Consider the following 27622-nt stretch of genomic DNA (forward strand, 5'->3'; position numbering starts at 1 on the left):
GCATAATCCCTCTTGACGGAGCTGCAACCTGGCTCATGCGAGGTCGATTCACAGCCACCAGGAGGTCGATGCTCAAATATCCTTGTATTTTGATAGTTGTGAGGCCGCCAACCAAACGAAGGCCCGTATTCGAAGGCCAAGAATGCTAATACTGATGCCCAGCGCTGTGGCTCCTTAGCGCGAAAGCTTGCTTGGGGAGGGCAGCAAGAAATTTACCTGGTGGCTGCAACTTGCGTGTAACCCCGCAAGCCCAGGAAAACGGAGGATTGACCCGGCCATCTCACAGAGAGGCGGCCTCTCCAATCAAACGGCCAGCAGTCCAGCCAAGTCCAAAGAAGTTCTGCAGCCCACAATGCCCCCCACTCGTACTGCCGATCGGTTGATTCTGGAGCCAATCCCGGACAACGTTCTCTCTTGGGAAAGGAGGCCTGCAGATCGCTGCCCATCATCTCAAAAGGGGAATGCGTTCTCGAAGACGATCTGTGGTGCTTGGCCAGCATGCCCAGGAAAGGCCTTTTCCTGGTCCGATAGCGACGACCCAGAGATGAGCATCATCGTATTCAGTCAGCCGCCCGGGGCTCCAGCGCCATCCGCCACATGAACCGTGGAACGTTCCCAGGAATCTCATTTGCATTGACAAAACCCCCTTTGGCGGAAGCAGAGCGTAGCAGCGATGCGACGAAAGTGTGCATGTGAACGGAGGGCAACTGGTCTGCGATAAAGCAGCCTCTTAGTATATTAAGGGCTTTGTTCGTGATTGGGCGACTTGCCATATGTTTCGGCAGTTCCACGGTTTCGCCAACCGAGCTCGACGTTCCAGACGCTCGCAGTGCCAGGGGTTGCGCTTCTCATCTCCGAGGATCTCGTAACCCACCACACCAGGAGCTCCTTAGCTGCAAGCCGTTTGGAAACCGATGTCAAAGACAATATATTGGCATCCGGAGACAACCCCGCTGTGTGAAGCTGGTGTTTCATGTAAATTGACGTGTCCGTGCGAGAGGAGACATGACAGGGGAGCGAGAGAGTATTAGGAACACAAAGATGAGCAGTCACGACACAAAAGTCACGAAGCCAGGAACCGGAGCCAGTCTTTCTCCGGATGTCACTGTCACTGTTGTCACTGCTTTTTCTCTCTCTCCTTCCTCTCTATCGACAGTCTTGACTTCCTCTTCCTTTGTGATGAGCCTAGAATTGATACCAACCCAGCTTGACCTCAATGCAGGAGATCTCTGGACTGGTTTTCGCAGTGAACGAAAGACGACAGACAGCCCAGCCTTGAGCAGCGCACTGCAGGTAACAGTTTCGGCATGCCACTACGAAGACGCTTGAGATCTTGGAGCCAATGACACTGCGAGTTCGCGATGAAGCATACGGTATACAGAGTTCCCTCAAAACGCCCAGTCTCGCTTGAAACGTCAGTATGGCATCGATCATTCTGACCCCGCACTACTCCGACAGTTCGAACCCTCTAATGGAGGCGAATCATGCGGCGCTACGGTACGGCTGAAATTACCGGCGGCATCGGGACAATCCTTTTTGTTCCGCCTACTCTGTTGTAATCCGGCGCTCACTGGTCGACTCGCAGACGATGCTATCAAACCAGTATCTCGGCTGTTCGAACTCCAAACCCACGGCTCTGGTGCAAAATAGGTTTGGCTCCTCGAAACGACCTGAGTCGGGACTATTCGTTGGAGCAACAATCGCTCGTCCTGGCCACAGGAGCACGTCTTTTCATACTCCAACCAAGAAGTCTGGTTCAGCAACTGTTGATGACGCCGATGGCAAACTACTAAACCCTACTGTGATAGCACCCTTTCCGGCTTTCTGTTCTTGTCACGGCCTGTGCCACTGAAGCCGTTGGTGCCTGGCAAATTATCCGACTTCTGTCTTATTTAACATCCCCTTCGTTCCACTTGTCTGGTCAATGAGGCCCTAGAAAGGCTGCGCCTGGCAGAGTAGTACATGCACTGGTCATTAGCCTCAGCGTGCACCATCTCATCTCGTAATCCCCAAGGAGACCCCGCAGGAGGCCCAATTGGTGCCAATGCAAGCACAATGCGGGCCGCTACCGATCGTCTATCACATGATTTCAGCGTGCCATGCGTCTCTCAGGCTGTCGAAAGTCTGACTTCGTTAGAACGCTTTCTAGTGCTTGCAATCGGTACTTGTCAGCGGCAAGCTGATAAGATTCGTGTTCCTGGGCCTGGAATCGCGGGATGCGTATCCTCTGCGTAATCTTCCCTACCCTGGACGCCTAAACTAAGACAAATCAGGAGAACACTCGGGTGCCTCTTCTGAACTCGTCGGCTGCCCCGATATGTCGCGCGGCGTAAATCCCAAACTGGAGATTGGGCTGAGTGCATGGGCCATTGGGATGAATCCTCCAGAGGTCCTACCGATCCGAGAATTCCGCTCTGTGCCAGTGCGGAGATACGGTGACACCCACTAGTACAAGTATTGGATGCCTGTTGGTTATAGATGGCAATATGTTGCTCCTTATCTCATGTCGAGTATTGTCGACAAATACATTGCGGGCTGGGAGCAGTACTACGTCAAACTCTACATGTAAATCTGCGACTCGACCGACACCGCTCGAGCTCTAGACCCGGACTAGTAGAATAAGTACGCGCCCCGAAACCCGGTCGTGTGCTGCAGAATGCACTGCATGGCCATGATAACTGAGTAGGTTCTTCGAACCCTTCCAACTCACGTTCATCTATAGATTCCAGGACGCCAGAGTCAGAGACTGATAAGCTAGCTAGGTAGCTAATGGACGCGGCGCCATCGAGACTATAAACAATCCCGCCAGGCCAGTGCCGAGAAGGATAGGTATCCAAGGTAACATCATGATATATTCCCAATTCGAATTCGACTGCAAATTCTATGCTAAAGCGCAAGCGCAACAAAAATGTACAATCTCAGTCAGATCAAGCCCAGCTAACCAAACCCGCAACGAGGCATGGGCAAGGAAGATGGCTAAATATTAAAACAATTCGCTTCGTCATGTCGAGATCCCCTCCTTTCCCACTTTCCTCTCACGCCAAGGTCTTCTCCTATCTAGACAAAAAAAATGCCAAGCAACGTCAAGCCAAATGGAATCGAATCAATTAATCTTTTATTTCTTGTCATTTCCTCATTCTATGGTTGGTGCGATGTGCATGTGCATAGGTGAGACTCAACTCAGATCGTCAATTTTCGTCAAATGTCGTATGTCGTTGTCGTAACGCTGCTGATGGAGAACACAAAAAAACAAAAGAGAAACAGAAAACAGAAATCAGAAAACAGAAAACAGGGGATGAGATGAGACGAGTGATATATGATATATCGGTATAAAAATGCAATCGCAAAACCGGCAAAAGAATCGGCTAGGGATCATGAACAGGGACAAGGATGGGATAAGTCACGAAGCAGACAGGAAGTATATAGGTAGGTAGATAGGTGTTGCCTCGGCGAACTATACTACCTCCTCCTAGAGTTCCGGCTATCCCGTCGCCCAACAAGCTCATCCTCACCCTCATCCTCCTCCTCAACAGGCGCGGGTGTCCTTCGCTCAGTCCGTCTCTTCGGTCTCCGGCGTCGATTAGAGCTAATATTACTCGCGGAGTCATCAGGCGCAAGCGACATAACATCATCGAGGAAGTCATCGTCGGTCCCGCTTTCCCACGGATACTGAGAAGCCGGGGTCCCAAGTCTCGCTTCCACAAACGTCCCGCGGCGATTCTGATTCGCGATGGACAGACCCGCGCCGCGCTCGCGGAGGGCAAGGCGGACGGACTCGGCTTTGCAATGCAGCGCTTCGAACGCGTCCTCAAGGGCTTCCATGCCCGCGTAAATCTCACGCTCGACTTCAGCGAGGGCCGCGATTTCCATTTCCTCGTCTAGCGCGATCGGGCCGCCGTAGGTGCCGGGGGAGTTGGGGCCGTACGGCTGGGACATGGGGCGGTCGAGCGGGTTGGGGGTTGGGCCGCGGGACATGCGGCCGTTTGCGGTGGCGGCGCTGAAGGGGGTGTTTGAGCGGCTGGCGCTGTAGCGGTTGGGTGTGGAGGTTGTGTCTTCTGCGCCGCTGCGGAGGAAGCCATCGAAGCGGCCTGAGACGAGGATGTCCCATTCGTCGTCGCTGATGGCAGCGAGAGTGGCGAGGACGTGGTGGATTGCGGGGTTGTTGAGCATGTAGATTGCAGTTTCGGGGTCGCGGGGTCGGGACGAGAGTCTGTAGAGGCGCTGGATGGCGTAGGATGAGGAGACCAGAGCTTCTGGTCTCTCTCGTGGTCCGTCGGGGCGTGGGGTCGACGATGTGCCGGTGATTCCTAGCAATGCGCGGAAGATGGGTCTCTGCTCCGTTCCGAGATGGGTCAACATGGCGAAGGTGAGTGTCTCGTCGTCTACCTCGTCCGGCGCGCTCGTCGGCTGCTCAACTTGCTCGGCTAGCCATTTGTCAACGGCGGTTTTCGTCTTGCGCGACTGTCGGAGGAAGTGCTCTCGATACTCTTCCGGGACGTCGATGTCCATCTTCTGCATGGGAATATGCTCGTCGCCAGACAAGTCCGCGGCACCCAGCTCTGTTGTGAGAATGAACGGCGGCCAGGTAGGGAGTTCCCGACGGCCTGATACCAGCTCCAAGACCTCGCCCCAGCTAACACCAGACGGAAGCTCCTTGTAATCCTCATGCTCACACATCAAGCAACGGCACGCCTCCGACGAGATATCGCGGGCAAAGACGGCTTCTAATCGATCGAGAAGGCGCCGAGCCACAGACCGAGACCCGGTCGCGACTGCGAGTGAACCGTTTTTATTTACGACACTCTGGTAGTCATCTAAAAGACGGTTGAAAGGCTCGAACACTCTACTAGCCGCTAGATGAGGCTGGACCTGGGGCTGATCGCCAAAGACTGAGTTTAGGAGGAGAGACTTGGGCACTTGGTATTCCAATCCTCCGTTATGAAGTAGATAGTCAACGCGGGGATTCGAGACTGGGACATCCGGGGGAGGAGGCGGAGGAGGCGGGGTGCCATATGTGGAGCCAAAAGTTGGCGGTCGTCCATAGTCCATTGCAGCTTCGAATGGCGTCCGATGATGGTTTACGGACGACGGACGATTGGACATGGATGAGCGGCTCTGGGTGCGCGACGGCGGCTTCTCGGGGCTTTTGACTCTGGAAGAAGGCGAATGACGAGGCGCTGCAATGGTCGCGTCGGAGCCGTTGGCAGACCCCATGCCTACATCTCGAACGTGTGGAGGAGACCGAGGTGGAGGAGTCCGTTTGCGTTCGTGGTCGAGCTTTGACTTGGATGGCTTGTGACTGGCGCTCCGAGACGGGGTATCTTTCTCTTTGCTATGACTTGAACGTTTCGACTTGGGAGTCTCCGGTCGCACGGTGGACTTGCTCGTCTTGCTCCCGTCGTCCTTTTCCTTCTTCGCTCGTAGACTTGACGACGACCGATTTAAGTCCGTCTTAATCCTAATCTTAGTCTTTCCATCCTTCACCACCTTTTCAGTTTTTTCTCCCTTGTCATCGACCGTACTTCCCTTGCGCGAATGTTGGTCCGTGCTCGTCAATGGCGGACTCGGTGGTGCATTGCGACTATCAGGGCGCTGTTGTTTACTATCGTGATTATCGTCATCATCAAACTGCTCGGTCAAGTCGGTCGGATCCGGCGTAGGAACGCCCGGCTTGCCAACGGCCTCCCGACTATGAGCCTTCGAAAACGTAGGGTACGGCAAACTCGTTCTCGACTCGAGGAAGGAGGCCGTCTGGGAGCGGCTGGCGCTATCGAGGCCGGGCATGGAGGACCGACGTTGCTTGCGGGACTTGGGAGCGGAGGCGGAAGGGGTCGAGGCGCGGACCGGTGGTTCGGGATCGTCTTGATCCTTGGTTGAGGGGAGATTGGGCTGCTTCTGAGAGGAGGACCGGTGTTGCTTGTGTTTTGATTTGAGGGAGGTAGACGAGGTTGATGAGAGCTTCCTACTCGGGTCCCTATTACGATCTCGGTCATTTAGTCTCAGGGGTAGAAACATGGCGTGGGATGGGCTCGAATCAATTAATGGAGGTTGGTATTGGGAGAGAAGGTGAGAGGAGACGGCGGCCAGGAGGTGCTGTCTTTCTGCCTTGTCGGCCCCTTCCGAATAATATTGCGTTTGTGACTGTCTAGTTACCTCGTAGTTGTGAATGATGGGCGTGATCACTTCGGACACCTCAATGAGAAAGAAGAGATTGTAGAATCGTGGATTGTCGTTTGAACCGAGACGCCGATGGTGGTGTTCGCAAACACGTTGTTGTTGGGTGCTCGTCTGGCGCTTAGGCGACGTAAAGAAGGGCGATTGTGATTGGTTGGGAGGGTAGCTAGGCGCTTATGTCACAGATGCGATCACCAGCAGCTATCTTTAGAGTCATGCGACATGCCATCGCTCATGGGGTTCGGGGGGGGGGAAAGCAAGCTGGAAGAAGATCAGAATAGGAGCCAGGCACAGACAAGAATGCAAGCGAGTGATGAATGACTCTGAGTGACCGATGGAGGCTGGCGGATTTTGCGGTGAGCAGGGCCCAGGCGAACCCCCGCTGAGACCCGTTTAGACGATGAGGACGAGCTTTAGTTCGATGGCCCGTTCAAGGCAGACGGGCTGGTGGACTCAGTGGAGCGAGATTGTGGTCCGTGACGACTGCATGGAAGCCTGACGAAGGTTGGAGATGGCTTCTGGTGTAGATGACTGTTCCGAGGTCAAGAGAATGCTGGTCTTGACCGAGACTTGGAGAGTTGGAGAGATGAGAGTGTTTGCCATGTGTTTGTTGGCATCGTGGTTGACTGGAGACTGGAGACTGGTTGCCCTTGAGTTGCCTGATCATAGCCTAAGGCATCAACTGGCGCGTAACCACCTCCCTCCTTTACACAATTTACGGTTGACTACCACCATTAACATATTGATTGCTTATTATGGACAGAACCAAATAGTCTAGAGAAGAGTGTCCAAGCAGCTACCTCCTCTTCACCGGCGATGTCTCAAGAACCCAATTCCCCTCCTCAATATGCGCTGTCGCCCCCCGTCTCGCAGCCCGCATCACCTTCTCGCTGGCCCTTGCCCTATTTCCAGTCTCTCGATCCCAGACCCAGCCCTCCTTCAACCACATCCAAGTCAAGTAAGCACGAAGCTCTTTATCCATCGGCAGTACCGATTTCCACTCCGGAGTGAAATCCTCTGTCTCCGCAACACCGCCCTGCCAGTCCTTCACTAATCCTCTCAGCTCATCGCGGCAGAAAATGCGCCAGCTGTCCAAGGCGTACGCTCCGGCACCAGGGAGGTGCGCGATTTCCCAGCCCACGCGCGGGTCGTCGTCGGGGATGCATTCGGTGGGTTTGATATCACGTCCGTCTGACTTGGCCGGGTAATTGAGTTTGCGGTACCGTTTGCCGTGGGTAGGAGGGTTGTTAAGCCATGTCTGTGCCATGGCGATGCATTTCCTTGCGCGCTGGTTCTGAAAGCCCAGGCGGTTAATCATCGCTGTTAGCTCTTCAGGGTTTGCAGCGGCCATCGCTTCAATCGTGGGGTATCTGTCGAAGACCTGGAAGAGAATTGGGAGCGCTACGCCACCGCGCGTTCGGTTGAGGAAGATTGTTGCAAGAATCAGGCGGAAGGGATCGTGAGCGAGCTGCTCTTGGATTAAACCAAAGGATGGCGAGTCGATGGGTGGAAATGGAAGGCAGGAGTCTTCGTTGACCAGAGGGCCTTGGAAATATGGCGATTTCTTTGTCGGCTTGAGGCGGGGCTTCTTTTCTGGGAGTGTCTTCAACGGCATGTCAAGCTGTGGGGGGGTCTGTGCCCTTGAATCGTGCGGAATGCAGCAGACTGCGGGTTTGGCGGGCTCACTGGAGGACTCAGCGACTCCATCGAGTTCACCAACAGGGAGAGGGGTCTTTCGTGGCGCGCAGACAGGAGAATGAATAGGGTTATCAGATATGGAATCAAGGTCACTGGGCACATCACTCAAGGTCGAATCGGAATCAGACAACAGAAAATCGGAGACCAGACCCATACCCTCCAGCATGGCCAGGACTTCTTTCGAAAGCGGCTGACTCTGAGGAGTCTCCCGTGATGCTTCAGTATCAACAGACTCAATCGTTAAGCAAGTCCTGGCCTGCGACTTCACAAAATATTTCGACCTCACCTCATCGCCGGTGGTCAACCCCGGCAAATCATTGGTCCTTAAAAATCCAGCACAATGGGATCTTCAAGCGCCGCACCGCTCTTCTTCAGGGATTTGCTTTTAGAGGCGGCTGTCTGCGAAGAATGAGAGTCGAAGACGCGCTGTCGTGTCTTCTTTGGCCGAGATCGCGGAACGTTTTGCTTACCACCCTTATCGGAGCCCAGGGTCGCTTCGCTCTTGTCTTCGATGATGTTAGACTTGGGCGCCTTGTTCGTGTTGTTGTGAACTCCAGAAGATGTTTGACTCGGAGCCGAAACGGAATCACTACTCCGCTTCCGCTTCCTCTTCTTCTCCTTGGGCTGCGATGGCTTCGCTCCGTCCTCAAGATCACTTGCTAGAAGTTCATTCAGATCGTAGCGATCAAGGTTGTCGCGCGACTTTGGCGTAGTTATGCCAAGGGTAGTCGCCCCTCCAACAGGCCGTTGATTCGTCGAGGCTGCAGTGCCTAGCGAAGGACTCCTAGCGTGCTTGGCTTGGGACATGGTGTTGTCCTTGCAAGTCACTGACACGTCAAGTTTTTGCGGAGTTGGAGAGGTGTCATAGATCTCCTCGCTTAGATCATAGGGATCAAGGCCATAGCGGTAGACCGGAGCACGTGAGCTACCAGATATCGCATCTCTGACAGTCTGTCGCTCCTTTGAGAATTTGATGCCGAGAGGAAGCCCTTCAGGCTGCTTGTCCTTAGACAGGCCGTTATCCTTTGACACTTCTGACACTGAACTCAGAGGTGTATCATCAAATTCGTCACCGAATTCCATTCCCTCAGTAAACGCATGCGGCCATTCAACCTTCACAAGATAGTACCTCTTGATATCAAGAAGTACTCGATCAACGACCGCCTGATGGTAGCCAAGTCTTTTCCCCTCTTCGTTGACATCCCGCACAAACTCAACTCGCGAAGAACGCAAAACAGGATATTGCTTCTTGCGCATGAAGTTGTGTTCGCAAATGAATGTCAGGAGCGGGGTGTAGAGATCACTGGACGAGGGCGCAGACGAAGGAAGGTCGAGTCCGGGATCGCTCTTGTGTCTGTTATCTTTGTCTTCGGCGAGCTCTTCAAGGTCTGTTGGGCCAACCGCGGGGCTAGCTGTTGATGAGGTCCCGGCTTCAGCGCTGTTCTCGTTCGCACTCACGGCGCCTTTGGCAGTATCTCGGAAAATTGCGACTGTATTCTTGGACGCGGAGGTGGCCTCGTTTGCGAATTCGTCGAGGGGATTGGCACTCGTGCTGGTGCTCGTGTCCGTGTCCGCATTGGTCTTGTCCTTGCCCTTGCTCTTGCTTCTGCGCTTCACGGGGGTAGGACTGGAAGTAAAAGTGGCAGACTCATTCTCGCGCCCGAGTCGCGCCATATTTGTATATGTTCGAGAACTCTCTTTCGATTGTGACGCGGTCAAGTTTGGGCTCTAGAGTCTGAGTGGGCGACAATAAGCTTTTGCTAGTGACAGAAAGTTAAGTCGAGCGAGGGGCAGGAGGGGTAAGAGAAGTCTCAAGCGGAAAGCTTGAGAAAGAAGCGATAACAAGGACAAAGAGTAACACAGGGAATTCAGGAACCTATGAACGGTAATTCACTCACTGCAGAAGCCAGCCATTCCACCCACGCAACCCCTCAACAACCTCCCACCCTGTCGGCGCCAGCTCTTCACCGCAAGCTGAGCTCCTTCATTCAGCGATTGAAGAGAAGAAAAACATATGGGGACATTTTATAACAATAAGAAGAAGTAGGTTGCTTATTCACATTGCGAGATGGGGAAGGCTGAGATGGATCTGGGGGACAAAAGCTCGGACTCTGGAAGATTGAAGTGATAAGAGCGCACGGGCCCATACGTATCCGTGCCTTATCTCCGAAGTACTCCAGCGGGCGGGCTTTGTATGCTGGCTGCGCTTCAAGGTCATAGGTTCATATGGCCCCTTCAGCTCCCATTGAACTGATACAGGACGCCAGAAAATCTCATCTATCCGTCTAGATTCTATCCATGAGCCCTATATACACATGTAGGTCTCCACTCACCGCGGCCAGTACCAAGTATATCCAGATGCAAAACTGCCACACAAAATCACTCCTACTTAGAATGCTCCAATAAGTTCTCTTCCAAAGATTAAGCTTAAACCGCAAACCCCCCTGAATCAAGCTGTCTCGGCTCCCCCGCCGCATCAAACGTGCCATTCGGCAACACGCGAATCGCCTGCGCCGTGCTCGTCCCGGGCGCCATCCAAGTAACATTATGCCCACGACCCTTCATAAACGCCACAGTGGCATTATCAAAGTCGTACTCAAAGCTGACCTGGTTCGGCACGAGCTGGTCATGCAGTCTCGGCCTCGCCAGCACCTCAGCCGCACTTAGCTTCTCATCTACGGCGTGGATGATATTCTGCACGGTTGCCGTGATGATGCGACTTCCGCCCGCAGAGCCAGCGATGAAGAACGTTGTCCCGTTGGGATGTGTGACGATTGCGGGGGTGCACGAGGACAGCGGGCGCTTTCCCGGCCGGATGTAGTTTGATTCGGAGGGGATGTAGCCGAAATAATTTGAGGAGCCTGGGATGGAGAAGTCGTCCATTTCGTTGTTGAGGATTATCCCTGTTTCGGGGACGACGATGCGGTTGCCGAAGAGGAGGTTTATTGTTGTTATCGCGCTGATTGAGAGGCCCGATGCGTCGGTTGTTGCGATGTGGGATGTGCCGGGTCTGAATAGTTATCTGCGTCAGGCGGAGGTTTGATGGAGGGTGTATGCGGGACTTACGTATCCAAGCTCTCATACCCGGCTGGGTCGTATGCAGAGACATTTTGGGTCCTCTGGTCGAAGATCTTGTTGTGGATTTCAGTGATGGTCGACTGCTCGAGCATCGCCTTTTCGTATTCCGACATGCCTTCGACGAAGCCTGGGTCTCCGAGGACGGTTCTCTATGAGATACTCACTTAGCCGGAGTAGATATCGCAGTGGCACTTGAATCACATACCAAGCCGTATCCGAACCGCATCGCTTCGTCCATCCGGTGGGTACTCAGATTCACGTTCTGCGGCGTAAACAACGTCTCATACGTATCCAAAACCTTCAACATATTCAGCGCAACACTGCCGCTCGATGGAGTCGTCGTGCTCGTGACCTTATACCCGCGGTAGTCAATCTGCGAGTAGTCGCGGACCACAGCCGTGTAGTTGCGCAGATCTTCTAGCGTCATGATCCCATTGGCAGCTTTGAGGGCCTTGATGGTCGACTCTGCAATAGGCCCCGAGTAAAAAGCGTCCGGACCCTGCGAAGCGATCGTCTCAAGTGTGCTTGCATAGCGTTTGCGCGTGAGGGTGTCCCCGAGCTTGACGCGGGTGCCGTTTGGAGCGAAATCAACGGCCCATGAGGGGTCGTTGACGAGGAAGTCTTCGCTGTCGCCGATCGCGGAGTCCATGTATTTCACTAGGTCTTTGCCGACGAGGAACCCATTGCGCGCGGTGTCGATGGCTGGTTGGACTAGTACTGACCAGGGAAGAGAGCCGTACTTCTTATGTAGGTACTCCAAGCCGCGCAGTTCACCGGGAACACCGCTGGATGATGTTAGAGTATCTCCTTCAAAGGGTCAGTTGAGCATACCTTGCCAATCCACCTAGCGTAGAGGAATCGGTTGTGTTGTTGAACATCTCCTCGAATGCCGCGGCCGGCGCAGTTTCGCGGAAGTCGATGTACTCAAACTCGCCTGCTGGTGACTTGACGAGCATGAATCCGCCTCCTCCAATGCCACTATGATACATTCCTGTCACATTGTCATTAGCAAGGCTTATCCTTCAGAAAACAGGGACAGACTCACCAACAACTCCGACGCAAAGCATCGTCGCGACCATCTAGCACCAACCCCATCAGCAATCCAATCTCGATTCACCAGCGACAGAACTCACAGCGTCAGCAGCATTTCCACCCTTCAGAATAATATCCGTGCCATGTCGACTGCAGATGTGGCTCTCACTCGCGACAGCCCCTCTCTTCCCAGAATCAGCCTCGGAACTCCGCGATCTACCATGCTGACGCGAGGGACCAATCAAGTCCGAGTCAATGCCCAAAGGCGACGGAAGGACACCGGGTAGATGGACAACCAGCAGCACCAGCAAGAGGGTGGTACAAAGGGAGAGCTTCAAGACACGCGACATGGTGGACTTGGGCTCGGAGAGCGTCGCAGTCCGCCTCGTGGAATGTCTGTGGAACGGGGTCGGCAGAATGCTTGAGTAATAAGAAGGCTTGTCTTTGTTTTGTTGAAGTGGCTGGTGGCACCATCGAAGCTTAAGATTAGCAACTCGTCTGGCCGGCAAATGGCGCGGGAGCATTCACCTGCTGCTCCACATCCGGGGGGCTGGACCCCTGCATCGACTCGACTAATGCCGTCTAGGCAGGTACAAGTACAACTGTATGTAACCTTGGGGCGGAGAATAATGATGCTCTGGGTGACTGGGTGAGCTCTGTGGAAGACTGACAGGACATGTTGGAGGAAATGCTGGAGGAAAAGTGGCAGGGCAAAGGTCACACCGAAGCACCGGCAGGAACTGATAAGCAGAGTTCAGCCTGGTCACTCGCCAGTGGTCACTTCTGCAGTGTCACCTGCTTCTCCAACTCTCCAGCATTCCCGTCGGTTATCAGTGGATTCCGATACGACCTCGCTGATCTTCCGGCTCCTTATCTTCTCCAAACCCCGCATTCTAATCTACGTCTATACAAGCTCAATTTTGGTGTTACGTACTCTTCTTCCAACTGCTTTTTTTTACCTTACCCGTCGTCCGGTATCAGTGATAAATACGACCGCAAGTTCATTCCTAACCTCGCAGCATGTATACCTGTGCCATTCTTTACATTGCGGGCGGCTGCGTCTCATACCTGGGTATCTACACCTAGCCGACTATCCACTAACAAGTCTTTTCGGGTTAATCAGGACTAACGCGACTCAACGCTCACTCTCACAGTAGACCCACAAAAGCACCCCCAGCTGCATCTTTCGCGACCCGATCAATCACATCAAATACCAGCTGCGGCGCACTCAACATAAGCGAGTGCCCTGCTCCACAACAAACCGACTAAACCACACCCTGTCCCGCCGCGGTAACCATAGCCTTCTGCAAGTCGAACGGTATCGCACCATCCTTCTCACACAAGAGGTAGGTAGCCGGGATATCACGATACGCTTCATAGGTCGCCGGGGAAAACATGATGGGGCTCGCTGATTAGGGTGCCAATTCTGTCAGACATTTTGCGGTTGTTTCGGTGTCAAGGTCGTTGGAGAATCTTGTCGCTGGTTCAGACATGGTGACTTATCGCCCTGGGGAAGAAGGGTCAGTCAACGATTCAGTTCTGAGCGGTTCATTGGGCAAATAATACTGGCTCGAAGCACAAAGTCTTCTCCGCTCCCCCACCCATTCACCTGGCTGTCCCAACTTCGAAAATACAATCTCACACCCGCAAGCACGTCATCATGCCATTTGGGCATCCACATTATAGGTGCTGCATTCACAGTACTCATCCTCGCGACGATTGCCGTCGGGTTGCGATTCTGGTCCAGTTCCATCTCGAAGGCTCCATTTTGGTGGGATGACTGAGTTCTTGGCGTATCGCTGGTAACACTTCCTTAGCCGCGGACTCCTGACTCGACCAGAGCTAACAACAAGACGAGGTCTTTGCTTATGCCAATGCTGTTGTCATTATACTAGGTATGATACTATAGCATCCTGACTCGTTTGATCTCAACATTCCTTCCAAGAATACGCACCAGGAACACTAAGACTAAAGCCATCTTAGCTATCAAGAGCCGCATGGGGACACATGTCTGGGCACCTGGAATGAACATCGTTACAGTCACAAAGGTAGGTAAGGATGATTGACATGTCAAAAAGCGCACTACTGGTACTGACACTTTTCGGTAGCTTCTATGGGCGCACATGTTTCTCTAGGGAGCCCTCATTACAGTTACCAAATTGTCCTTTGTTTTACTCTACTACAGGCTCTTCCCTGTGGTGCACCTTCGGCGAGTTCTTTACGGGATATCAGCCGTAGTGCTAGGCTGGTGGGTCGCAATCATTATCACCGTATGCGTCCAATGCCGGCCCTACTACTATTTCTGGACACAATATGAAAATCCAATGAGCAAAGGGACCTTTATCGGCATCAACACCTTTGCCATTGCGAATAGTGGGCTGAGTGTACTGTCGGATTTTCTTTTCTTGATATTCCCTCTATCGCCGCTCTTGAAACTAACGACAGAAGGTGGTTTTGCTGGGGATTTTTCTCCTAGCTGACTTTTAAGTATCCACTACTCTTTTATTGCTTCAACGCCGGTTAAACTACTTGCTGACTCCAATGTTCTGCCCTGCCAGTGCTTGCATAGCCGGCGTCCTCCGAATCTACTCACATCGATGTTCAACAGCCATGACCCAACCTGGACCCAAGCAGACGGGATCATTTGGTCTGTCGTAGAGTCCTGTATTGGAATCGTATGTGCTTGTCTCCCACTTCTACGACCCCTGACGCGTGCACTACTCCCGTGCTCGTTTAGCTTCACCGGGTCAGGGTCAGGAGCAGAAACAAGATCCAAGACTAGGGATGGGGAGGGCGAGTGGGGAGGATGCAGGTGAGGGGACCAGCATGTTGGTCCCTTGAGGGGCCGCGCCTAGACTAGACAGTGTCAGCAGTGGGAAGGTTTGAGTGGGGAATTGAAGAAATAGGAGGACTTGGGATGGAGGATCGCGTTGTGTATATTGTGTTGTATCCAAGTGAATCGGAACCGACCAGATTTCCAACGTGCCAGTGCGGAAAGTTCTCTCAATATCATCACTAATGCACTTGGTGTATACCAGCCTGAAAAGAGTCCATTAACATCTACAGCAAGGTCGACTACTAAGACAAGATTAAGAAAAGATTTTCGGTGAGGGTACAGGAGCGAGTTCGATAGACCGGTGTAATTAGCGATGAAAAGATGTTAGGTTATAAAGCAAAAGCTGAAATTACCTCGGCAACAAGTTTCCATAGTATAGTGGTTAGTACGGCGGTCTCATATGAAAATATGACAGTTTCCCTTCAAAGGAACTGGTAATCCGCAAGCACGAGTTCGATTCTCGTTGGAAGCACTTGTAAAAAAACTTTTTTTATTGCGTTTTTTTTTTCTGAAACAACGTCTATTCTTTCTTAGTCTTCCAATGAAATCATTTTATTATTATTATTATCATCATCATCATCATCATTATTTCTTGGCGTGACTTTCATATCTGGAGCCGGTTTATACTGTACAACTGGGGAAGGAACGAGGGAAAGGAAGTAAATAGGCCTCGCTTAGATGAAACACCCGTTCTCGTCATCGCGAATCTGATGTAGTTCTACGATCTCTCAAATGGCTATATCGACCGTCACTATCTTTCGTACCCCTCTCGTCTAACTACAAAAGTACTCCGTCCTGGCCGAGGTCGGCTTATGATTATTAGTCACAGCATCGGACCGACCGAGCGAGAATCCCGAGCATTCCCTCGCTGTCCCACCGTTCCACTGTTGCACGATCTGCCAATTTCTGGGGATACGACAAATACGACATCCGCCACCCCTGCTGATACAACTGCTTTTCTCGACAATTCAATCCAATTGGATCGGAGCTTTACACATCGTTCATCCCTTCGGTTTGATTCTCGCTGGCGCACTGTCTTGGCTTGGGCCAATCTCGCTCGCCTCATCGTATGATCCTAAGAACTATTGTCGCCTCCAATGCCCTCGCGTCGCAGCCATACCAAGTCCCGGAGAGGCTGCTTTCAATGTAAACGGAGACATGTAAAGGTTGGATTTAGCCTGAGTTTGAGTTGTCTGCTATTTGTCACTTCGCTTTACGCGCCTCCCTCTTAAGTCAATTATTTAACAAGAAGCAACTAACTACCCGACTTATTTCCCCATTCTAAATTAGAACTGATACTGACAAATAATACAGTGCGACGAAGACCTCCCGAGATGCAGCCTGTGCAAAAAGCGCGGTCTGGACTGCGACTACCCCCCAGAGACAGACGGCCAGGGACCCCTCACATCAATATCACCACAGGGCACCAACTTCAACGACACACCAACAAGCTCCGAGCCCTGGTCCGGCGACACGCGGATGCTCGAAATGAAGCTCTTCCATCACTACGTCATCGACGCATCCTTCACTCTCCGGCAAGACCTCCTCGAAGCAGGCCACTTCCAAGTCGCAGTGCCCCGGCTGGCAACATCAAATCCCTTCCTCCTCGACATCCTAATGGCCTTTTCAGCCCTGCATCTCGCTTTCCTCGAGCAAGAGCAGGGCGATACGAAATGGCTCGAAATAGCGCTGAAGTACCAGAATCGGGCGTGTTCAGCGTTCAGTCGGACGCTTGCGGACCTCGCGCCGGAGAACCTAGGGCCGGCATTTATCTGTTCGATCTTCATCATGCTCTGCGCATTTGCATACCCATGTGTTTCGCATAATCGGGACACGTTTGATCCGCTGGCGCAGGTGCTTGAGATTCATCGGTTGCTTGTCGGTTGCGCGTTTTTGTTTCAGCAGTTGGATTGTGTTGAGCAGCCGGATGAGATGAAGGCTTGGCTTGTTTATAAGCGGCCGGAGGTTTTTATGAAGAGGGGGCAGGTTGAGGAGTGAGTCTCCTTGCTTTACTTTTCTTTCTTGGTTTGTTTTGCTTCGTTGGGGGCTATCTATCTGACTGGTACTTATCAATCTAGTGCGCAATTGAATGAGGAATTTGAGCTGTTACAACGGTAAGCATTCCGTCATTGAACAAATCATCCCGACCTCATCTAACTCGGGGGCCCAGTGACCTGATAAAATCCCTCACGCACCTCCGAACAACAATCGACACCGTAGAATCCGACTCCCCCCACCAAGAAATCTACCGCCGCACCTGGGACGTCCTAACAGAGATGATAAACGAGTGGCCGCGCGGCAAGAAAAAGGGCGGTATCCTCGCGTTCCCGATCCACCTCAGCGAGGAGTTCATGGCGCGTTTGAAAGAGGGAGACTGGACGGCACGGATTATTTTCCTCCATTACGGCCTCGGCATGCATCTGCTCTCGAATAAGTGGTATGTGGGGATTTGGGGGAGACGGTTGGTTGGCAGTGTGTTGAGTGCGCAGGAGGAGGCGGAGGTTCCGGAGGTTTGGAAGGAGACCGTTGCTTGGGCGAGGGAGGCGGTGGCTTGTACGGTGCCGTATGATGGGGAGAAGGAGAAGGAGAAAAGTGAGATGGGGTTGAGGTGATTTTTGATACCTGATGCCCATGTCTGTTCTGGAGCTGGGAAGGTGGGATTTGGATTGTATAGACGTTGTTTCCTGAGGAACTAAAATCGAAACCCAGTGAATGACAAGAGCTTCCTCAAAACCACCGATACGGCTGGCGGTAGCAGATAGCAGATTTACCGAAACGTAGGGTGAAATGCCATAGAGTTTCATCCATGAGATTCCAGCCGGACCGCAAGAAGTCCCACCTGCATCTGCACTCACACCAGCAATCCCCGGCCAAGCATAGGCCCTTCCCTTCATGGCTCGTACATACTAAGCCCCATCTCCTCAGGCCGCGGCGGACAAGCGCTGCCAGTAGTATCGGGCCCGGTGATCTGAGTAGCCGAGGGCATGGAACAAAACACCCAGCAATCCTGCACAAGGCACGACGATGCACAGTCTACTTCCCCACAACCCCATGATACATCTCCACCATCTGGCGCCTTACACTCTCAGACAGGGGCCAAACCTTCCCTAGGGCCTTCAGCCCCCCAATGCCAAGCTGAATACGAGCCTTTAGACTCTCTTCCTTCCCAGCGGCAGAGCCAGAAACGACAAGTAGCGCAGCAGTATGCACGACGATACACATGGCCAGCGCACAGGTGAAGAATGGCGAGCGGCGCTGTATAGAGCTGGGGAGGGTGGCCAGGCCCGAGAGGAGGTCTGCGGCGCGGAGGAGTTTATGCGAGGGGAGGTCGAGGAGCGGAGGTTGAGATTGAGATAGAGATCGAGATTCAGTCTCGTCTTTGATTTGAAGACTTGTATTCGTATTTGTATTCGTGCAGGATGTTGGTGGCGTAATTTGAAAGGAGGCAAAGCGCATGTTGGAGCGCGGGTGGTGGAGGTATATCATTGCTCTGGTTTTAGGGTTAGTCTACCTAAGTCTGGTCTCTGCCATTCTCCTTGAGATTGGTATTGGTTGGCCACTGATACTAACAAGTAAAGGGCCATCTGAGCCTGAAAGGCCATCTCATCATGGCTTGAGCTATCGTGGCCGTCGCTGTGGAGCGGAGGGAGGGCAATGAGGGAGGAAGTTAGGTGGGCGTCGATGGTCTCAATGTGAGAGTCCAAGTGGTTCTCGAGGGAGCGGTTGAGTTCAAGAACAGCGCCTAGCTGTTGTACAGCGCTGATACGATATGCAAATGTCGAGAAGTTCTGTCCTAGCGTCCAGTCGTTTTGGAGGTCTTGTAATGTTTGTCCGGTTCCTATTACCTAGATCAGGTCAGATTGAATCATTCCCTGGCCTGGTTGGTTCAGGAGTTCGCCAGTACTCACACTATCGCAATTATACGTGCTCTCCGCACATGGCAATTGCAAGTTCACTGGCTGGTGATAAAGTCGAAACGAGCCGTGCTGTTGTCTCATTGCAGCGAGCAGCCCATCAACAATATAAAGCTCCCAGTAAGTTCTGCGCCAACTCTCCTCGAGCACGGCATGGCCGTAAAAGTTCTCCGCCGCAAAAGAAGCGCAATTCAGCCCAATCTCGAGCGCAAGGTTGATAGCCCGCTGAATGAGTCGATGTGCGTGTTTCTCATTCCCGTGCGAATGCTCAATGATAACGAGCAAGAGTAATGCTTGCACCTTGAATCCGTCGTGCATTTTTGGATCGGAGAGGGCGCTGAATGCGCTTTGGCGGTATTCTTGCCGAAGCGAGGGGTTATGGTAGTAGTGGGCGCCGATGTAGCGCATTATGGATAGGAGACTTTGGGGAACGATATAACAGAGCGGGGAGTTTAGGGTTTTTCGAGGGATTACCATGGGGTGTGAGGGGTGGAAGTTGTGGTAGTAGAGTTGGATCATAGGGTCGAAGGCGACCTCGGGCGTGACGAGGTCTGGATCGGGGAGGGAAACAAGTGTGTCTTCGGCGTGAGAGAAATCATAGATTGGTGGATCGAATGGTTGGAAGGGAGTTTTCGTCGTCCGCGAGTCACCGTCAGTCGATTGGTTGTGTGGAAGTTCCGGGGTTGCTGAGGGCAGTACATCTATATTCACGTCCGAAGAAAAGCCAACAGGGTCCAGCCAGTCAGGAACTGCTTGTAGGCTGAATGACGGATTTTCCTCATTCAATGTTTCTGGGGATGATTCCCTGGCGTGCTTTCGCAGCCCTCTCTTCGAGCGAACATACTGGCATTCAGTAAAGGTCGCCTGACAGCGAGTACAAGCGGGCACGGCAGCATCACACTTGACATGGCGACGACGGCAGGCAAGACATGCCACTGGCGATGGTCTGGGGGGAGATTCACTGTTTCTTGTCATTGTTGGTCTTTTGTTTGTTCGAAGTTCCGTATCAACTATGTGAGTGTCGGTCCAAGAAACGAGGGACAATTGAAGCTGCTGAATGGAAGCCAGCCCGTTTTCAAGCAACCCTTTGTCAGCAACAATAGGACTCACCTCGCTTCAGCCTTGTCTTCGGGCACTCAATGCCAATTCGAAAGGATGACCCGGTCTTGTTGCCGAGATCCCCGACTCGGCGACCAGCACCTCTCGGTATCTCCACACCGCCGCATACTTCATCCTGGGGTCCTGAATTGCTTACAGGCGTCACCCTTGGAGGGGAAGACCCCATAGCCGTGTCATCAGCTTGCTTGAGCCTCGAAGAACCGGTAATCAGATGGGCGGGAGTACAAAGCATCTACAGCCGTGCCACACCCCGCTTCCACGGAAACCGTGGCTTTTTATGGAACGTCAACGATCCCAAAAACCCCAGCCCCAAAACGACCCACTAAGTTGGGAAACCAGTTATCACTGCCATGGGGTCGTCTGCAAGGAGGATGAGATAAGCTGATCGAACGCATGGACCAAGCAAGGTTGGTCCCCGGGAGTGGGGATGGCAGTGCATTATGCACATTGTTCGGGGAGTCCCCACTAGTCGGCGATCCTACCACCAGGCCCCACGGCCGGCGCAAATGCTGTAAATTTTCTTTATATAGACCAACCATGGGATTGCCCAGACATTCTGGCCAAATCATCCCTCATCCCCGCGGGCGCGTGGCGTTCGCTTGGAACGAAGTGGTGTAACGGTACACTTGTGCTCTAGCGAGGACCTCCTGGGAATGATATGTAAGCCATTGTGATCCCCACCGCTTACCAGGCTCTCGCTTTGCTTGTTCAAAAAGCAAATATAGTAGATCATGCCAGTCAGTAAGTACAGCAACAAGGCTTCATGATCCGCTTGGACCAGTCCCATGAATCCCGAGATGGTCCCCGACACCACCCCGGCTTGGCTGTCAATTTTCCTCCAGTGGCGCCGTCCTGAAACGGATATATTCGAAACTCACCCGCATTGCGGAGGATTGCCGGGATAGTCGAGATTGAGACGGGGCTTTTCTGACAGTTGATTGAGGGCATGAGCATATGGCTACGGCGGAATTCAGCGAGGCCGGGAACCCGAAGGATCCATGGTTGTCACGGCCTCCAGGAAGCGACATAGAGAAAAAGAACCGAGTGATTCGTTATTCGCTATTGCATTCCCAGACTTTCGCGGGATCAGTCCTCACTGGCTCTTCTAGGCGATTATTCACAAGTCAACTGGCGGTGCACACCACCTTCTAGACTCGACCGGATAGCCAACGCCCGTACTCCATTCTGACCGGTTGTCGCTTACCATGAACTGGCAGTCTATTGTGCCCGCAGGATAACCCAATAGCTATGGCAGGGTGGTCTTTGTCGTCCAGTTAGCATAGGCGAAGGGGTGGGGTAGGTACGGGTCGCTCGGAATGTACATAATCCCAGTCCATATCTTGATTCAGACTCGAGAAAGTTGGTACCTTCTATTGTAGTTGGCTCAGTTGGCTATCAGCTGCAAGCAAGAGACCAAGGGATTGGCGGGCTTATGTTCGTGACGCGTTCATAAGCTAGCTGCTATTATGTGTATGCGAATGATGAGAGTGTCTTATGGCTTTAAGTATGTAGCTTCCCTCTCACCCTCCGAGCTCTCTACCAGCTCAAGTATATCAATTGAACTTTGGTAGATGGTCATCCGTCTACTGGGCGATCTGTCGCGAAGATTAAGACCTGCATTGCAGTTGTATTGTTAAGAGAGGCACGAGGGACTGCGGCGTTATAAGCACCTTTCTGAGAACCCTGAGTCTTTGTACTTTCGACTATTAATCAAGCCTACTCCCATCTTACTCAGAAACATTGTCATCGGAGTCGTTGGATATGGTTGTTCTCTCTTCTTCCCCAGGTTATACCACTCAGCCTTCTGCCCGGAAATATCATCTAGACAACAGTTGATAGGCGCAGCTCTACAGCAGCATTTTGCAAGATGCGAACAGCAATTAGACCTGGTACGGAGTAAAGGCCATGTTCAGCCCGATACGTCATTTGCGCCTGTTTTTGGACTTGTCATCTTACTATACTCAACCTACCTCTCTGTAAGAAACGTGATGGGCGCTTTCTGCAGCAGCAAAATGCATAGAAGCCGGTTACTAAGACAACCACTGACATGAATGAAGTCACCCCCGATTTCGATTCGATCGCGGCTGTTGATTCCCTCCCAGATCCCTTCTTCTCTCACTCCATGATCTATCTACAGTAACATGCGCCTTCTGCTCCTCTTCACCGATATATGCGTCCGTTTCCCAACCCCAATCACATGCTCGCCCTCAGCCAATTTAGGATCGGGCGTATGGCAGACACATGGCTGCGTAAATAACCGTATGTCTCAATCCCCTAACCCGTACGTGGTAACAGTATCAGGCAAAGCAAGAATCCAGAACTTCAAGAATTCTAGTCTGGAAGATCCGATGCAAACCCAGCAAACAACAACAGTCTGCCAATCCGGCAGCTTGTCAAGAATAATTTCCCTTTCTGCTTCAGCTCGCAGTTGGTCACTGCTAAGAGTTATTGCACTCTATAAACTACGTGAGGCTAGTCCAAGTCAAGCAGGATGGATGAATAACGATCTTCAAGTAGCAGGGTCTGAGCATCCTGATACTCTGTGCAACGTGGCCGACCTGGCATCCACATACGGGGACCAAACTCAAGACTCGAGTGCTTAAAGACCAACACCGGATACTCGACATGCTGTTTGTATACTCTCCCCTGCCTGAATTCTCTACAATATTGCCACTGGTTTTGATGCAGCCTAATTCCCTTTGGGTCTTTTCTCTACCGTTGCCCATTTTTTTTTTTTTTTTTTTTTTTTTTTTTTTTTTTTTTTTTTTTTTTTTTTTTTTTTTTTTTTTTTTTTTTTTTTTTTTTTTGTAAAGCTGATAATAGGAGCTGTGCCTCATCTCTTACCCCTCAATTAGAAAAAAAACTCTACAGATTTCTGTTATATATTATAGTTGACAGCGAAAATAACACACACATTGCCTACACGGTCGCGTAGATCTGCGCTCCCTGGAATTGACCCCCACAACAGCGATACTAGATGTGCTTTACCACAATAGAGCTCACATCAACGCAGTTGAATGGGTTCCCCAAAGCGCGGGACAAAGATGATTACTTCAGGACCTCGAGTTCTGTATCCGTATCGTCGCAAATATTGCCTTCTCTGATAGTTGAGTAGGTGGACGCTCATATCATTACTAACAGGACCTAAGGTTCTACTGTGACTGTTGTGACCTGATAAGACCTCCCATCGCGACTCATCAACTTATGCATTTGACCACCCTGAAACAGCCTAAAGCAGGGGTAGTCGGTACTAAGCATGTTTAGTGGTCAACCTTAGCGCTGTGATGACTGGGCGCTTTCTAGTAAGGAACCGTCTCACATGGGTAGTAATCTCATATCCCCCGACACGCTCATTCCCCAAAGACAGTTGTATTTATCTAAGCCTACACACGGTCGCTAGAATCTACGGGCATATTTCTTTCTTTTCTACAGAGGCTACTCTAATACACATACGTCCAGAACAGCTCCATGGCCGAAACAATCGGTGCTGCCTCTACCGTCACAGTTCTTGCAACTATGGCGCTTGAGGCTACTATTCTTCTCTATTATACCATTAGAAGTTTTCACCCGCATGGTAAACTTATTCTTGAGCTTTAAACTGAGTTACAAGAGCTACAAGATGTCTTGAAGTCCCTGCAAGAGTTAGTTATTAACCTCGATGTTGATCTTACGGCTCTGCAGCAGCCTCTTTGGAGATGTGCTGCTGCTTGTACGGATTTTAACAAGCTTGTCATGCGATTTGTACCAAGCTCCGCAACCGCAAACGAGATTGGGTCAAGCTAGGATATATGGGCGAAGATGTTTCAGGTTTCACGAACATGCTAGCGGGATACCAATCAACAATAATGATCGGACTTGCATATACAAATCTGTATGCTGATCTTACTCCTTCTTTACCTTCTAGTGGCGCTAATATATCTTAAGTCATACAGCAAAAGCCACAGAAAGTCTCTTCAAGAATTATAAGGAGCTTATTGAGAATGCACAATGCGATCTAGAATTTATCATTTACAGAATATTCAAACAAGACTAGAGACCTTATTATTTGATAGCCCGATGATCACAAAACTCGATTCAGCAGAGATTCAAAGATTTGAAGACGAGAAGCAAAGCACTCAAAAGAGCCTTAGTATCTGTGAGCAGTGTCTCACTTTCATGGAACACTCACGAATTTTCCTATCCTCCATGGACGTTTCACAGTCATAGGTCCAACGCAGAATCGTCAACTTCATTTCCCCCTCCACTCCGATCGAATTTTGATATTTCACAGCATTCTGGAAGCCAGATGGACAGTGACGTATTCAGCGAGAGAGTGCCTGAAATGAGATCCGAGACAGACCATTTGCTCCATTGATTCCGGCCCAGATGATCAAATGCTTCGTTATATTCATATTTTTTGCCGACCAGCTCAACCATGATATCGAGGATACCCCAGGTTTCGCGAGCGTCTCAAACATACCCTCTCCGTACCTTGAGTCTATTCTCGAGACTTTTGCGTGGAAGCTGCACGGGGAGTCTCTAAATCCATTCCAAATGGGAAGCAGCCGTTGTCCTTTGCCAGAAAAGGAAGTAAGTAGGGTTATACAGTACACAGAATCAAAGAGCTAATATCGGGATAGAGAAATAATCAGCCTATTATCATCTGGCTCCATGGATGTTGGCAATAAAAGCCAAAATGGTGAAGAATCGGCCAGTGAATATATGGAAGAACAAAAATACTCGGAACGCGCCTTGATTAGTGAGTCTCCAGATACATGCACCTTGGATTGACAGCATTGAACCTTCACCTCTGAATTTTCGAGATACGGGCGTAAATCACGATTACCGGACTATGAGAGGTTTATCACCCAATCGGATGCCTATCACTGGCTATCAATCAAAATTCGCAAGTACGACCAACTCGACGTGAAAGACCCTAATTTAATGTGCCATATGGGGATGAAAATTCGAGATCGACTCCGGACCCAAGAGCCGCTATGCAAGATAAGTCGTCGAAGGTCGTCATTAGGGAGGATAACGTTTAACCTTGACTGGAACCCTCTACCCTTTTTCCATGATTAGGGAATTGCCTTGACGACACCAAATACCCTGGACAAAACACTTTGCTTAACAGGCACCTGGAACGAAGCTCAAGCTGCAACGGTTGTTGAATACTTCCATCAAACATGGCCTGTTACAGGAGAACACACACTCGACTTAATGCGAAAGCTCCTCGTTCTACCTGCGGGACAGGAAGTTGTCTGTAAGTGATGATAAATATAATCACCGGGTTTAGATCTAATATATTTTGTTTAGACCAGCCCCCGAGACTCAGGCCTTTCCAGATAAAGGCATGCATTCAGTTTCCCTCCTCCTGTTCCATCTCGGTCACCGGAAGCCCTTACCTGGTGTCGGAGAAAGCCGAGCAACTAGGGTGGCTGGCTTCAACCTTAAGAGCACCACCCGTAACCCAAGGCGTTGTAGCCTGCACACCGCATGTGGAAATTACCAAATTAGAGGCTCATGTTCGAGGAACCCCCCCGTAATAGTTGCGGAAGGGACATGTAGTATGGTGTTTCGTTTTGAAGAGGCAGGTGGAAGTCATGATACCCTTCGCGGGTTCTGCTGGGCCCCTCTGTTCCCAAAAGCCATCTTGGTCAGCGGCTACCCAATCACACGAAGACCTGAAGCAGAACAGTGGCCTTGAGCTGTCTCTAAGCATGATGGCCTACCTCACTCGGCCCCATCAGGTGGTCCAGTGGGGTGAGAGAATAGTTCTGAAAGGATTCAATTTGCTTCTTGCCGCAACTCTAGCTTCCACCGGCATTATCGTGTGGCATCTGATCATAAGCAAGGACCCTCCTTACATTGACCCTCGAATCGAGAGTGTGAATGTCAGAGCATCTGATAAACTGTCTCTCCGCCAACTTGAGAGCAGTCGTCACATTGTTGGATGGTGTGCAAGTGCTACTGAATTCTGTGGCAAGTTGCAATATCGTGTTCCTAGATTCGGCATTAATATCGTGCAGGGCATCCGAAAGCAAATTATAATATTTCGGCTTCTGGTTTACCGAATCTACCGGCCTCTATCGTCATTGATCGGCTTTATATCGAAGCTGGCTCAAACATAATTGGCGGGCTCAACATGAGCATCAACAAGCAGGCTCAACCTTCTTGGCTAGCGCGAGAGAGCAACTATCCGAAGCTTATTGAGTGGATTGGCCTCCAAACAGTCGTGTTCTACGATGTTTCGGAACGTCGATCCTGGCTCGTCGACGGTGTAAGCGCACTGCTTCACCTAGTGCGCGTATCGCTCCATCGCCACGAGCACAACAAGTATTGACCTTATGATTGGTTGTATGATCCAACAAAGCTTAACGATACCCGGGATAATCGTACAGGATATTCTGCCGCACTAGAGACCCTGAAAAATTGGCATAACCTCAATTTGGCACTCTACGTCAAACAGAAGAAGGGCGATGACCTGCAAATATGGGACGTTTGGTGGGGAAGTTGAAAGAATTCTTCATTCGTTTGAAATTCTTATCGACACACAGACAAAATTTGGCTCGCAGGATGGTGTGAGAATTTTCCAAACACTGAACCCACGTAAAAGCATTGTTGGGTTGACTTAATCCCTGGTATCGGGGGTACAGCGTTATTCGGTCAGGGTTTTGGAGAGCTAATCCGCCCAAATGACCCTAACACGGTATGCGAGTACTGGAGATCCGTTCCAATTGGCATGGACTACATGGCCACTTCTGTATCCACGGTCAAAATCTTGTACGAGAGACGCCTTCGGAGGCTCAAACCTGACCTAGGTACTGGAGAGATGACGAGCAAAATAATATGGGCAACACGCTCCCAGCCATTTGAATCCTGCAAGTGTTCTTAAGCCTGGGACATTAATGGGATACCGCCACTCGGATTTGGTACATTTCCTTATTCCAAAAAGGTTACTGTCGTAGAAGAACTTGATTCCAGTCGATATTGCAAGGCTTGAGGAAAAAGCAGCAGTGGTCTTCTGTCATTCTGCAATAATGAGTTGGAAGAGAGAGGGAAAGGTTCCCAATGTCTCGGAGGAAAAGGAAGGGTCAAAAACTCCTGCGACTAGCAGCAGTGCTCGGGACAACCCTAATCTTTCTACAATTGCCTCGGCTGAGACTCAATCAACAAGATCCACAGATATCACAGTACCAAGTCTTGAGCCGCCACTGGAGCCAGAAAGTGGAACAAGCCACCTTCGAAAGGGAAAATGGAGAAGTAACCTGAAGAACTGGACTAAGAAATGGTCGCTGGATTGAATTTAGTTTTTAGCCACCCTCACTCATATTATGGCCGCGCACTGAGTTGAAAACTAATCGCATAGAGTATACCAGATTTCTAATTCATACATATATGGTCAAGACCGTAGCTACGCCTATGGGCTAAGTGGTGATTAAAAGTTACATTGCAGAGGATCTTATGTCAGAAAAAAGAAGACAAAATGCGATGGTTGCAAGCCAAACTGCGGGTTCTGTTTACGGTCAGGTGTAGTATGCACCTACACCAATTCGAAGCAGGAGAACCAGCAGCATATTAAGACGCTTGAGCAGAGGGTCAATGCCTATGAGTCCTCGCTGCAGGAGATTATGTCGCAGAGTACCCAGGATGCCCATCATGGGATACAAGACGCCATCCATGTGCGTTGCACTATCTACTGCTTATTAGCAGAATCAACGACTGAACTGCTTCTAGGCTCACCTTCAAGCATCTTCTGAATCCCTTTCCACGCTTCTCGCCACGAAATCGC

The 27622-nt window shown here is 51.1% G+C and overlaps 6 protein-coding genes and 1 non-coding gene across 7 annotated transcripts; 4 read left to right on the forward strand and 3 right to left on the reverse strand.

Annotated features, from left to right (window-relative positions):
* Window positions 1–3459: 3459 nt before the first annotated feature.
* BDV17DRAFT_285614 (uncharacterized protein) lies at window positions 3460–9546 on the reverse strand (the record flags this gene model as incomplete). The annotated part of the gene is made up of 4 exons (XM_073760744.1): window positions 3460–6028; window positions 6975–7906; window positions 7973–8219; window positions 8705–9546. The coding sequence occupies 4 exons, from the start codon at window positions 9544–9546 to the stop codon at window positions 3460–3462; spliced, it is 4590 nt and encodes a 1529-aa protein (XP_073610030.1).
* Window positions 9547–10194: 648 nt separating this feature from the next.
* On the reverse strand, window positions 10195–12640 carry BDV17DRAFT_17731 (gamma-glutamyltransferase). The gene is made up of 7 exons (XM_073754884.1): window positions 12511–12640; window positions 12084–12443; window positions 11996–12029; window positions 11782–11941; window positions 11156–11735; window positions 10939–11099; window positions 10195–10882 (listed from the first exon to the last, which is right to left on the reverse strand). The coding sequence occupies exons 1-7, from the start codon at window positions 12544–12546 to the stop codon at window positions 10300–10302; spliced, it is 1914 nt and encodes a 637-aa protein (XP_073610031.1). The 5' UTR covers window positions 12547–12640; the 3' UTR covers window positions 10195–10299.
* BDV17DRAFT_17986 (uncharacterized protein) lies at window positions 12465–13871 on the forward strand. The gene is made up of 3 exons (XM_073754923.1): window positions 12465–13054; window positions 13140–13784; window positions 13836–13871. Exons 1-2 carry the CDS (start codon window positions 12659–12661, stop codon window positions 13392–13394), a joined length of 651 nt encoding a protein of 216 aa, XP_073610032.1. The 5' UTR covers window positions 12465–12658; the 3' UTR covers window positions 13395–13784; window positions 13836–13871.
* A 708-nt stretch (window positions 13872–14579) lies between these two features.
* BDV17DRAFT_296592 (uncharacterized protein) lies at window positions 14580–17430 on the forward strand (the record flags this gene model as incomplete). The annotated part of the gene is made up of 4 exons (XM_073763319.1): window positions 14580–14657; window positions 16133–16812; window positions 16897–16932; window positions 16989–17430. 4 exons carry the CDS (start codon window positions 14580–14582, stop codon window positions 17428–17430), a joined length of 1236 nt encoding a protein of 411 aa, XP_073610033.1.
* Window positions 15183–15290, forward strand: BDV17DRAFT_t147. The gene has a single exon. It is a non-coding gene; the product is annotated as a tRNA-Met (tRNA).
* A 210-nt stretch (window positions 17431–17640) lies between the features above and the next one.
* Window positions 17641–19884, reverse strand: BDV17DRAFT_18003 (uncharacterized protein). The gene is made up of 3 exons (XM_073754926.1): window positions 18727–19884; window positions 18389–18663; window positions 17641–18308 (listed from the first exon to the last, which is right to left on the reverse strand). Exons 1-3 carry the CDS (start codon window positions 19705–19707, stop codon window positions 17852–17854), a joined length of 1713 nt encoding a protein of 570 aa, XP_073610034.1. The 5' UTR covers window positions 19708–19884; the 3' UTR covers window positions 17641–17851.
* Window positions 19885–25911: 6027 nt separating this feature from the next.
* Window positions 25912–26297, forward strand: BDV17DRAFT_277847 (uncharacterized protein). The gene has a single exon (XM_073759468.1). It carries the CDS (start codon window positions 25976–25978, stop codon window positions 26171–26173), a length of 198 nt encoding a protein of 65 aa, XP_073610035.1. The 5' UTR covers window positions 25912–25975; the 3' UTR covers window positions 26174–26297.
* The last annotated feature ends 1325 nt before the right edge of the window (window positions 26298–27622 follow it).

The sequence above is a fragment of the Aspergillus undulatus genome (assembly GCF_047715775.1).
Source record: "Aspergillus undulatus strain CBS 261.88 unplaced genomic scaffold BDV17scaffold_103, whole genome shotgun sequence".
Lineage (NCBI taxonomy): Eukaryota > Fungi > Ascomycota > Eurotiomycetes > Eurotiales > Aspergillaceae > Aspergillus > Aspergillus undulatus.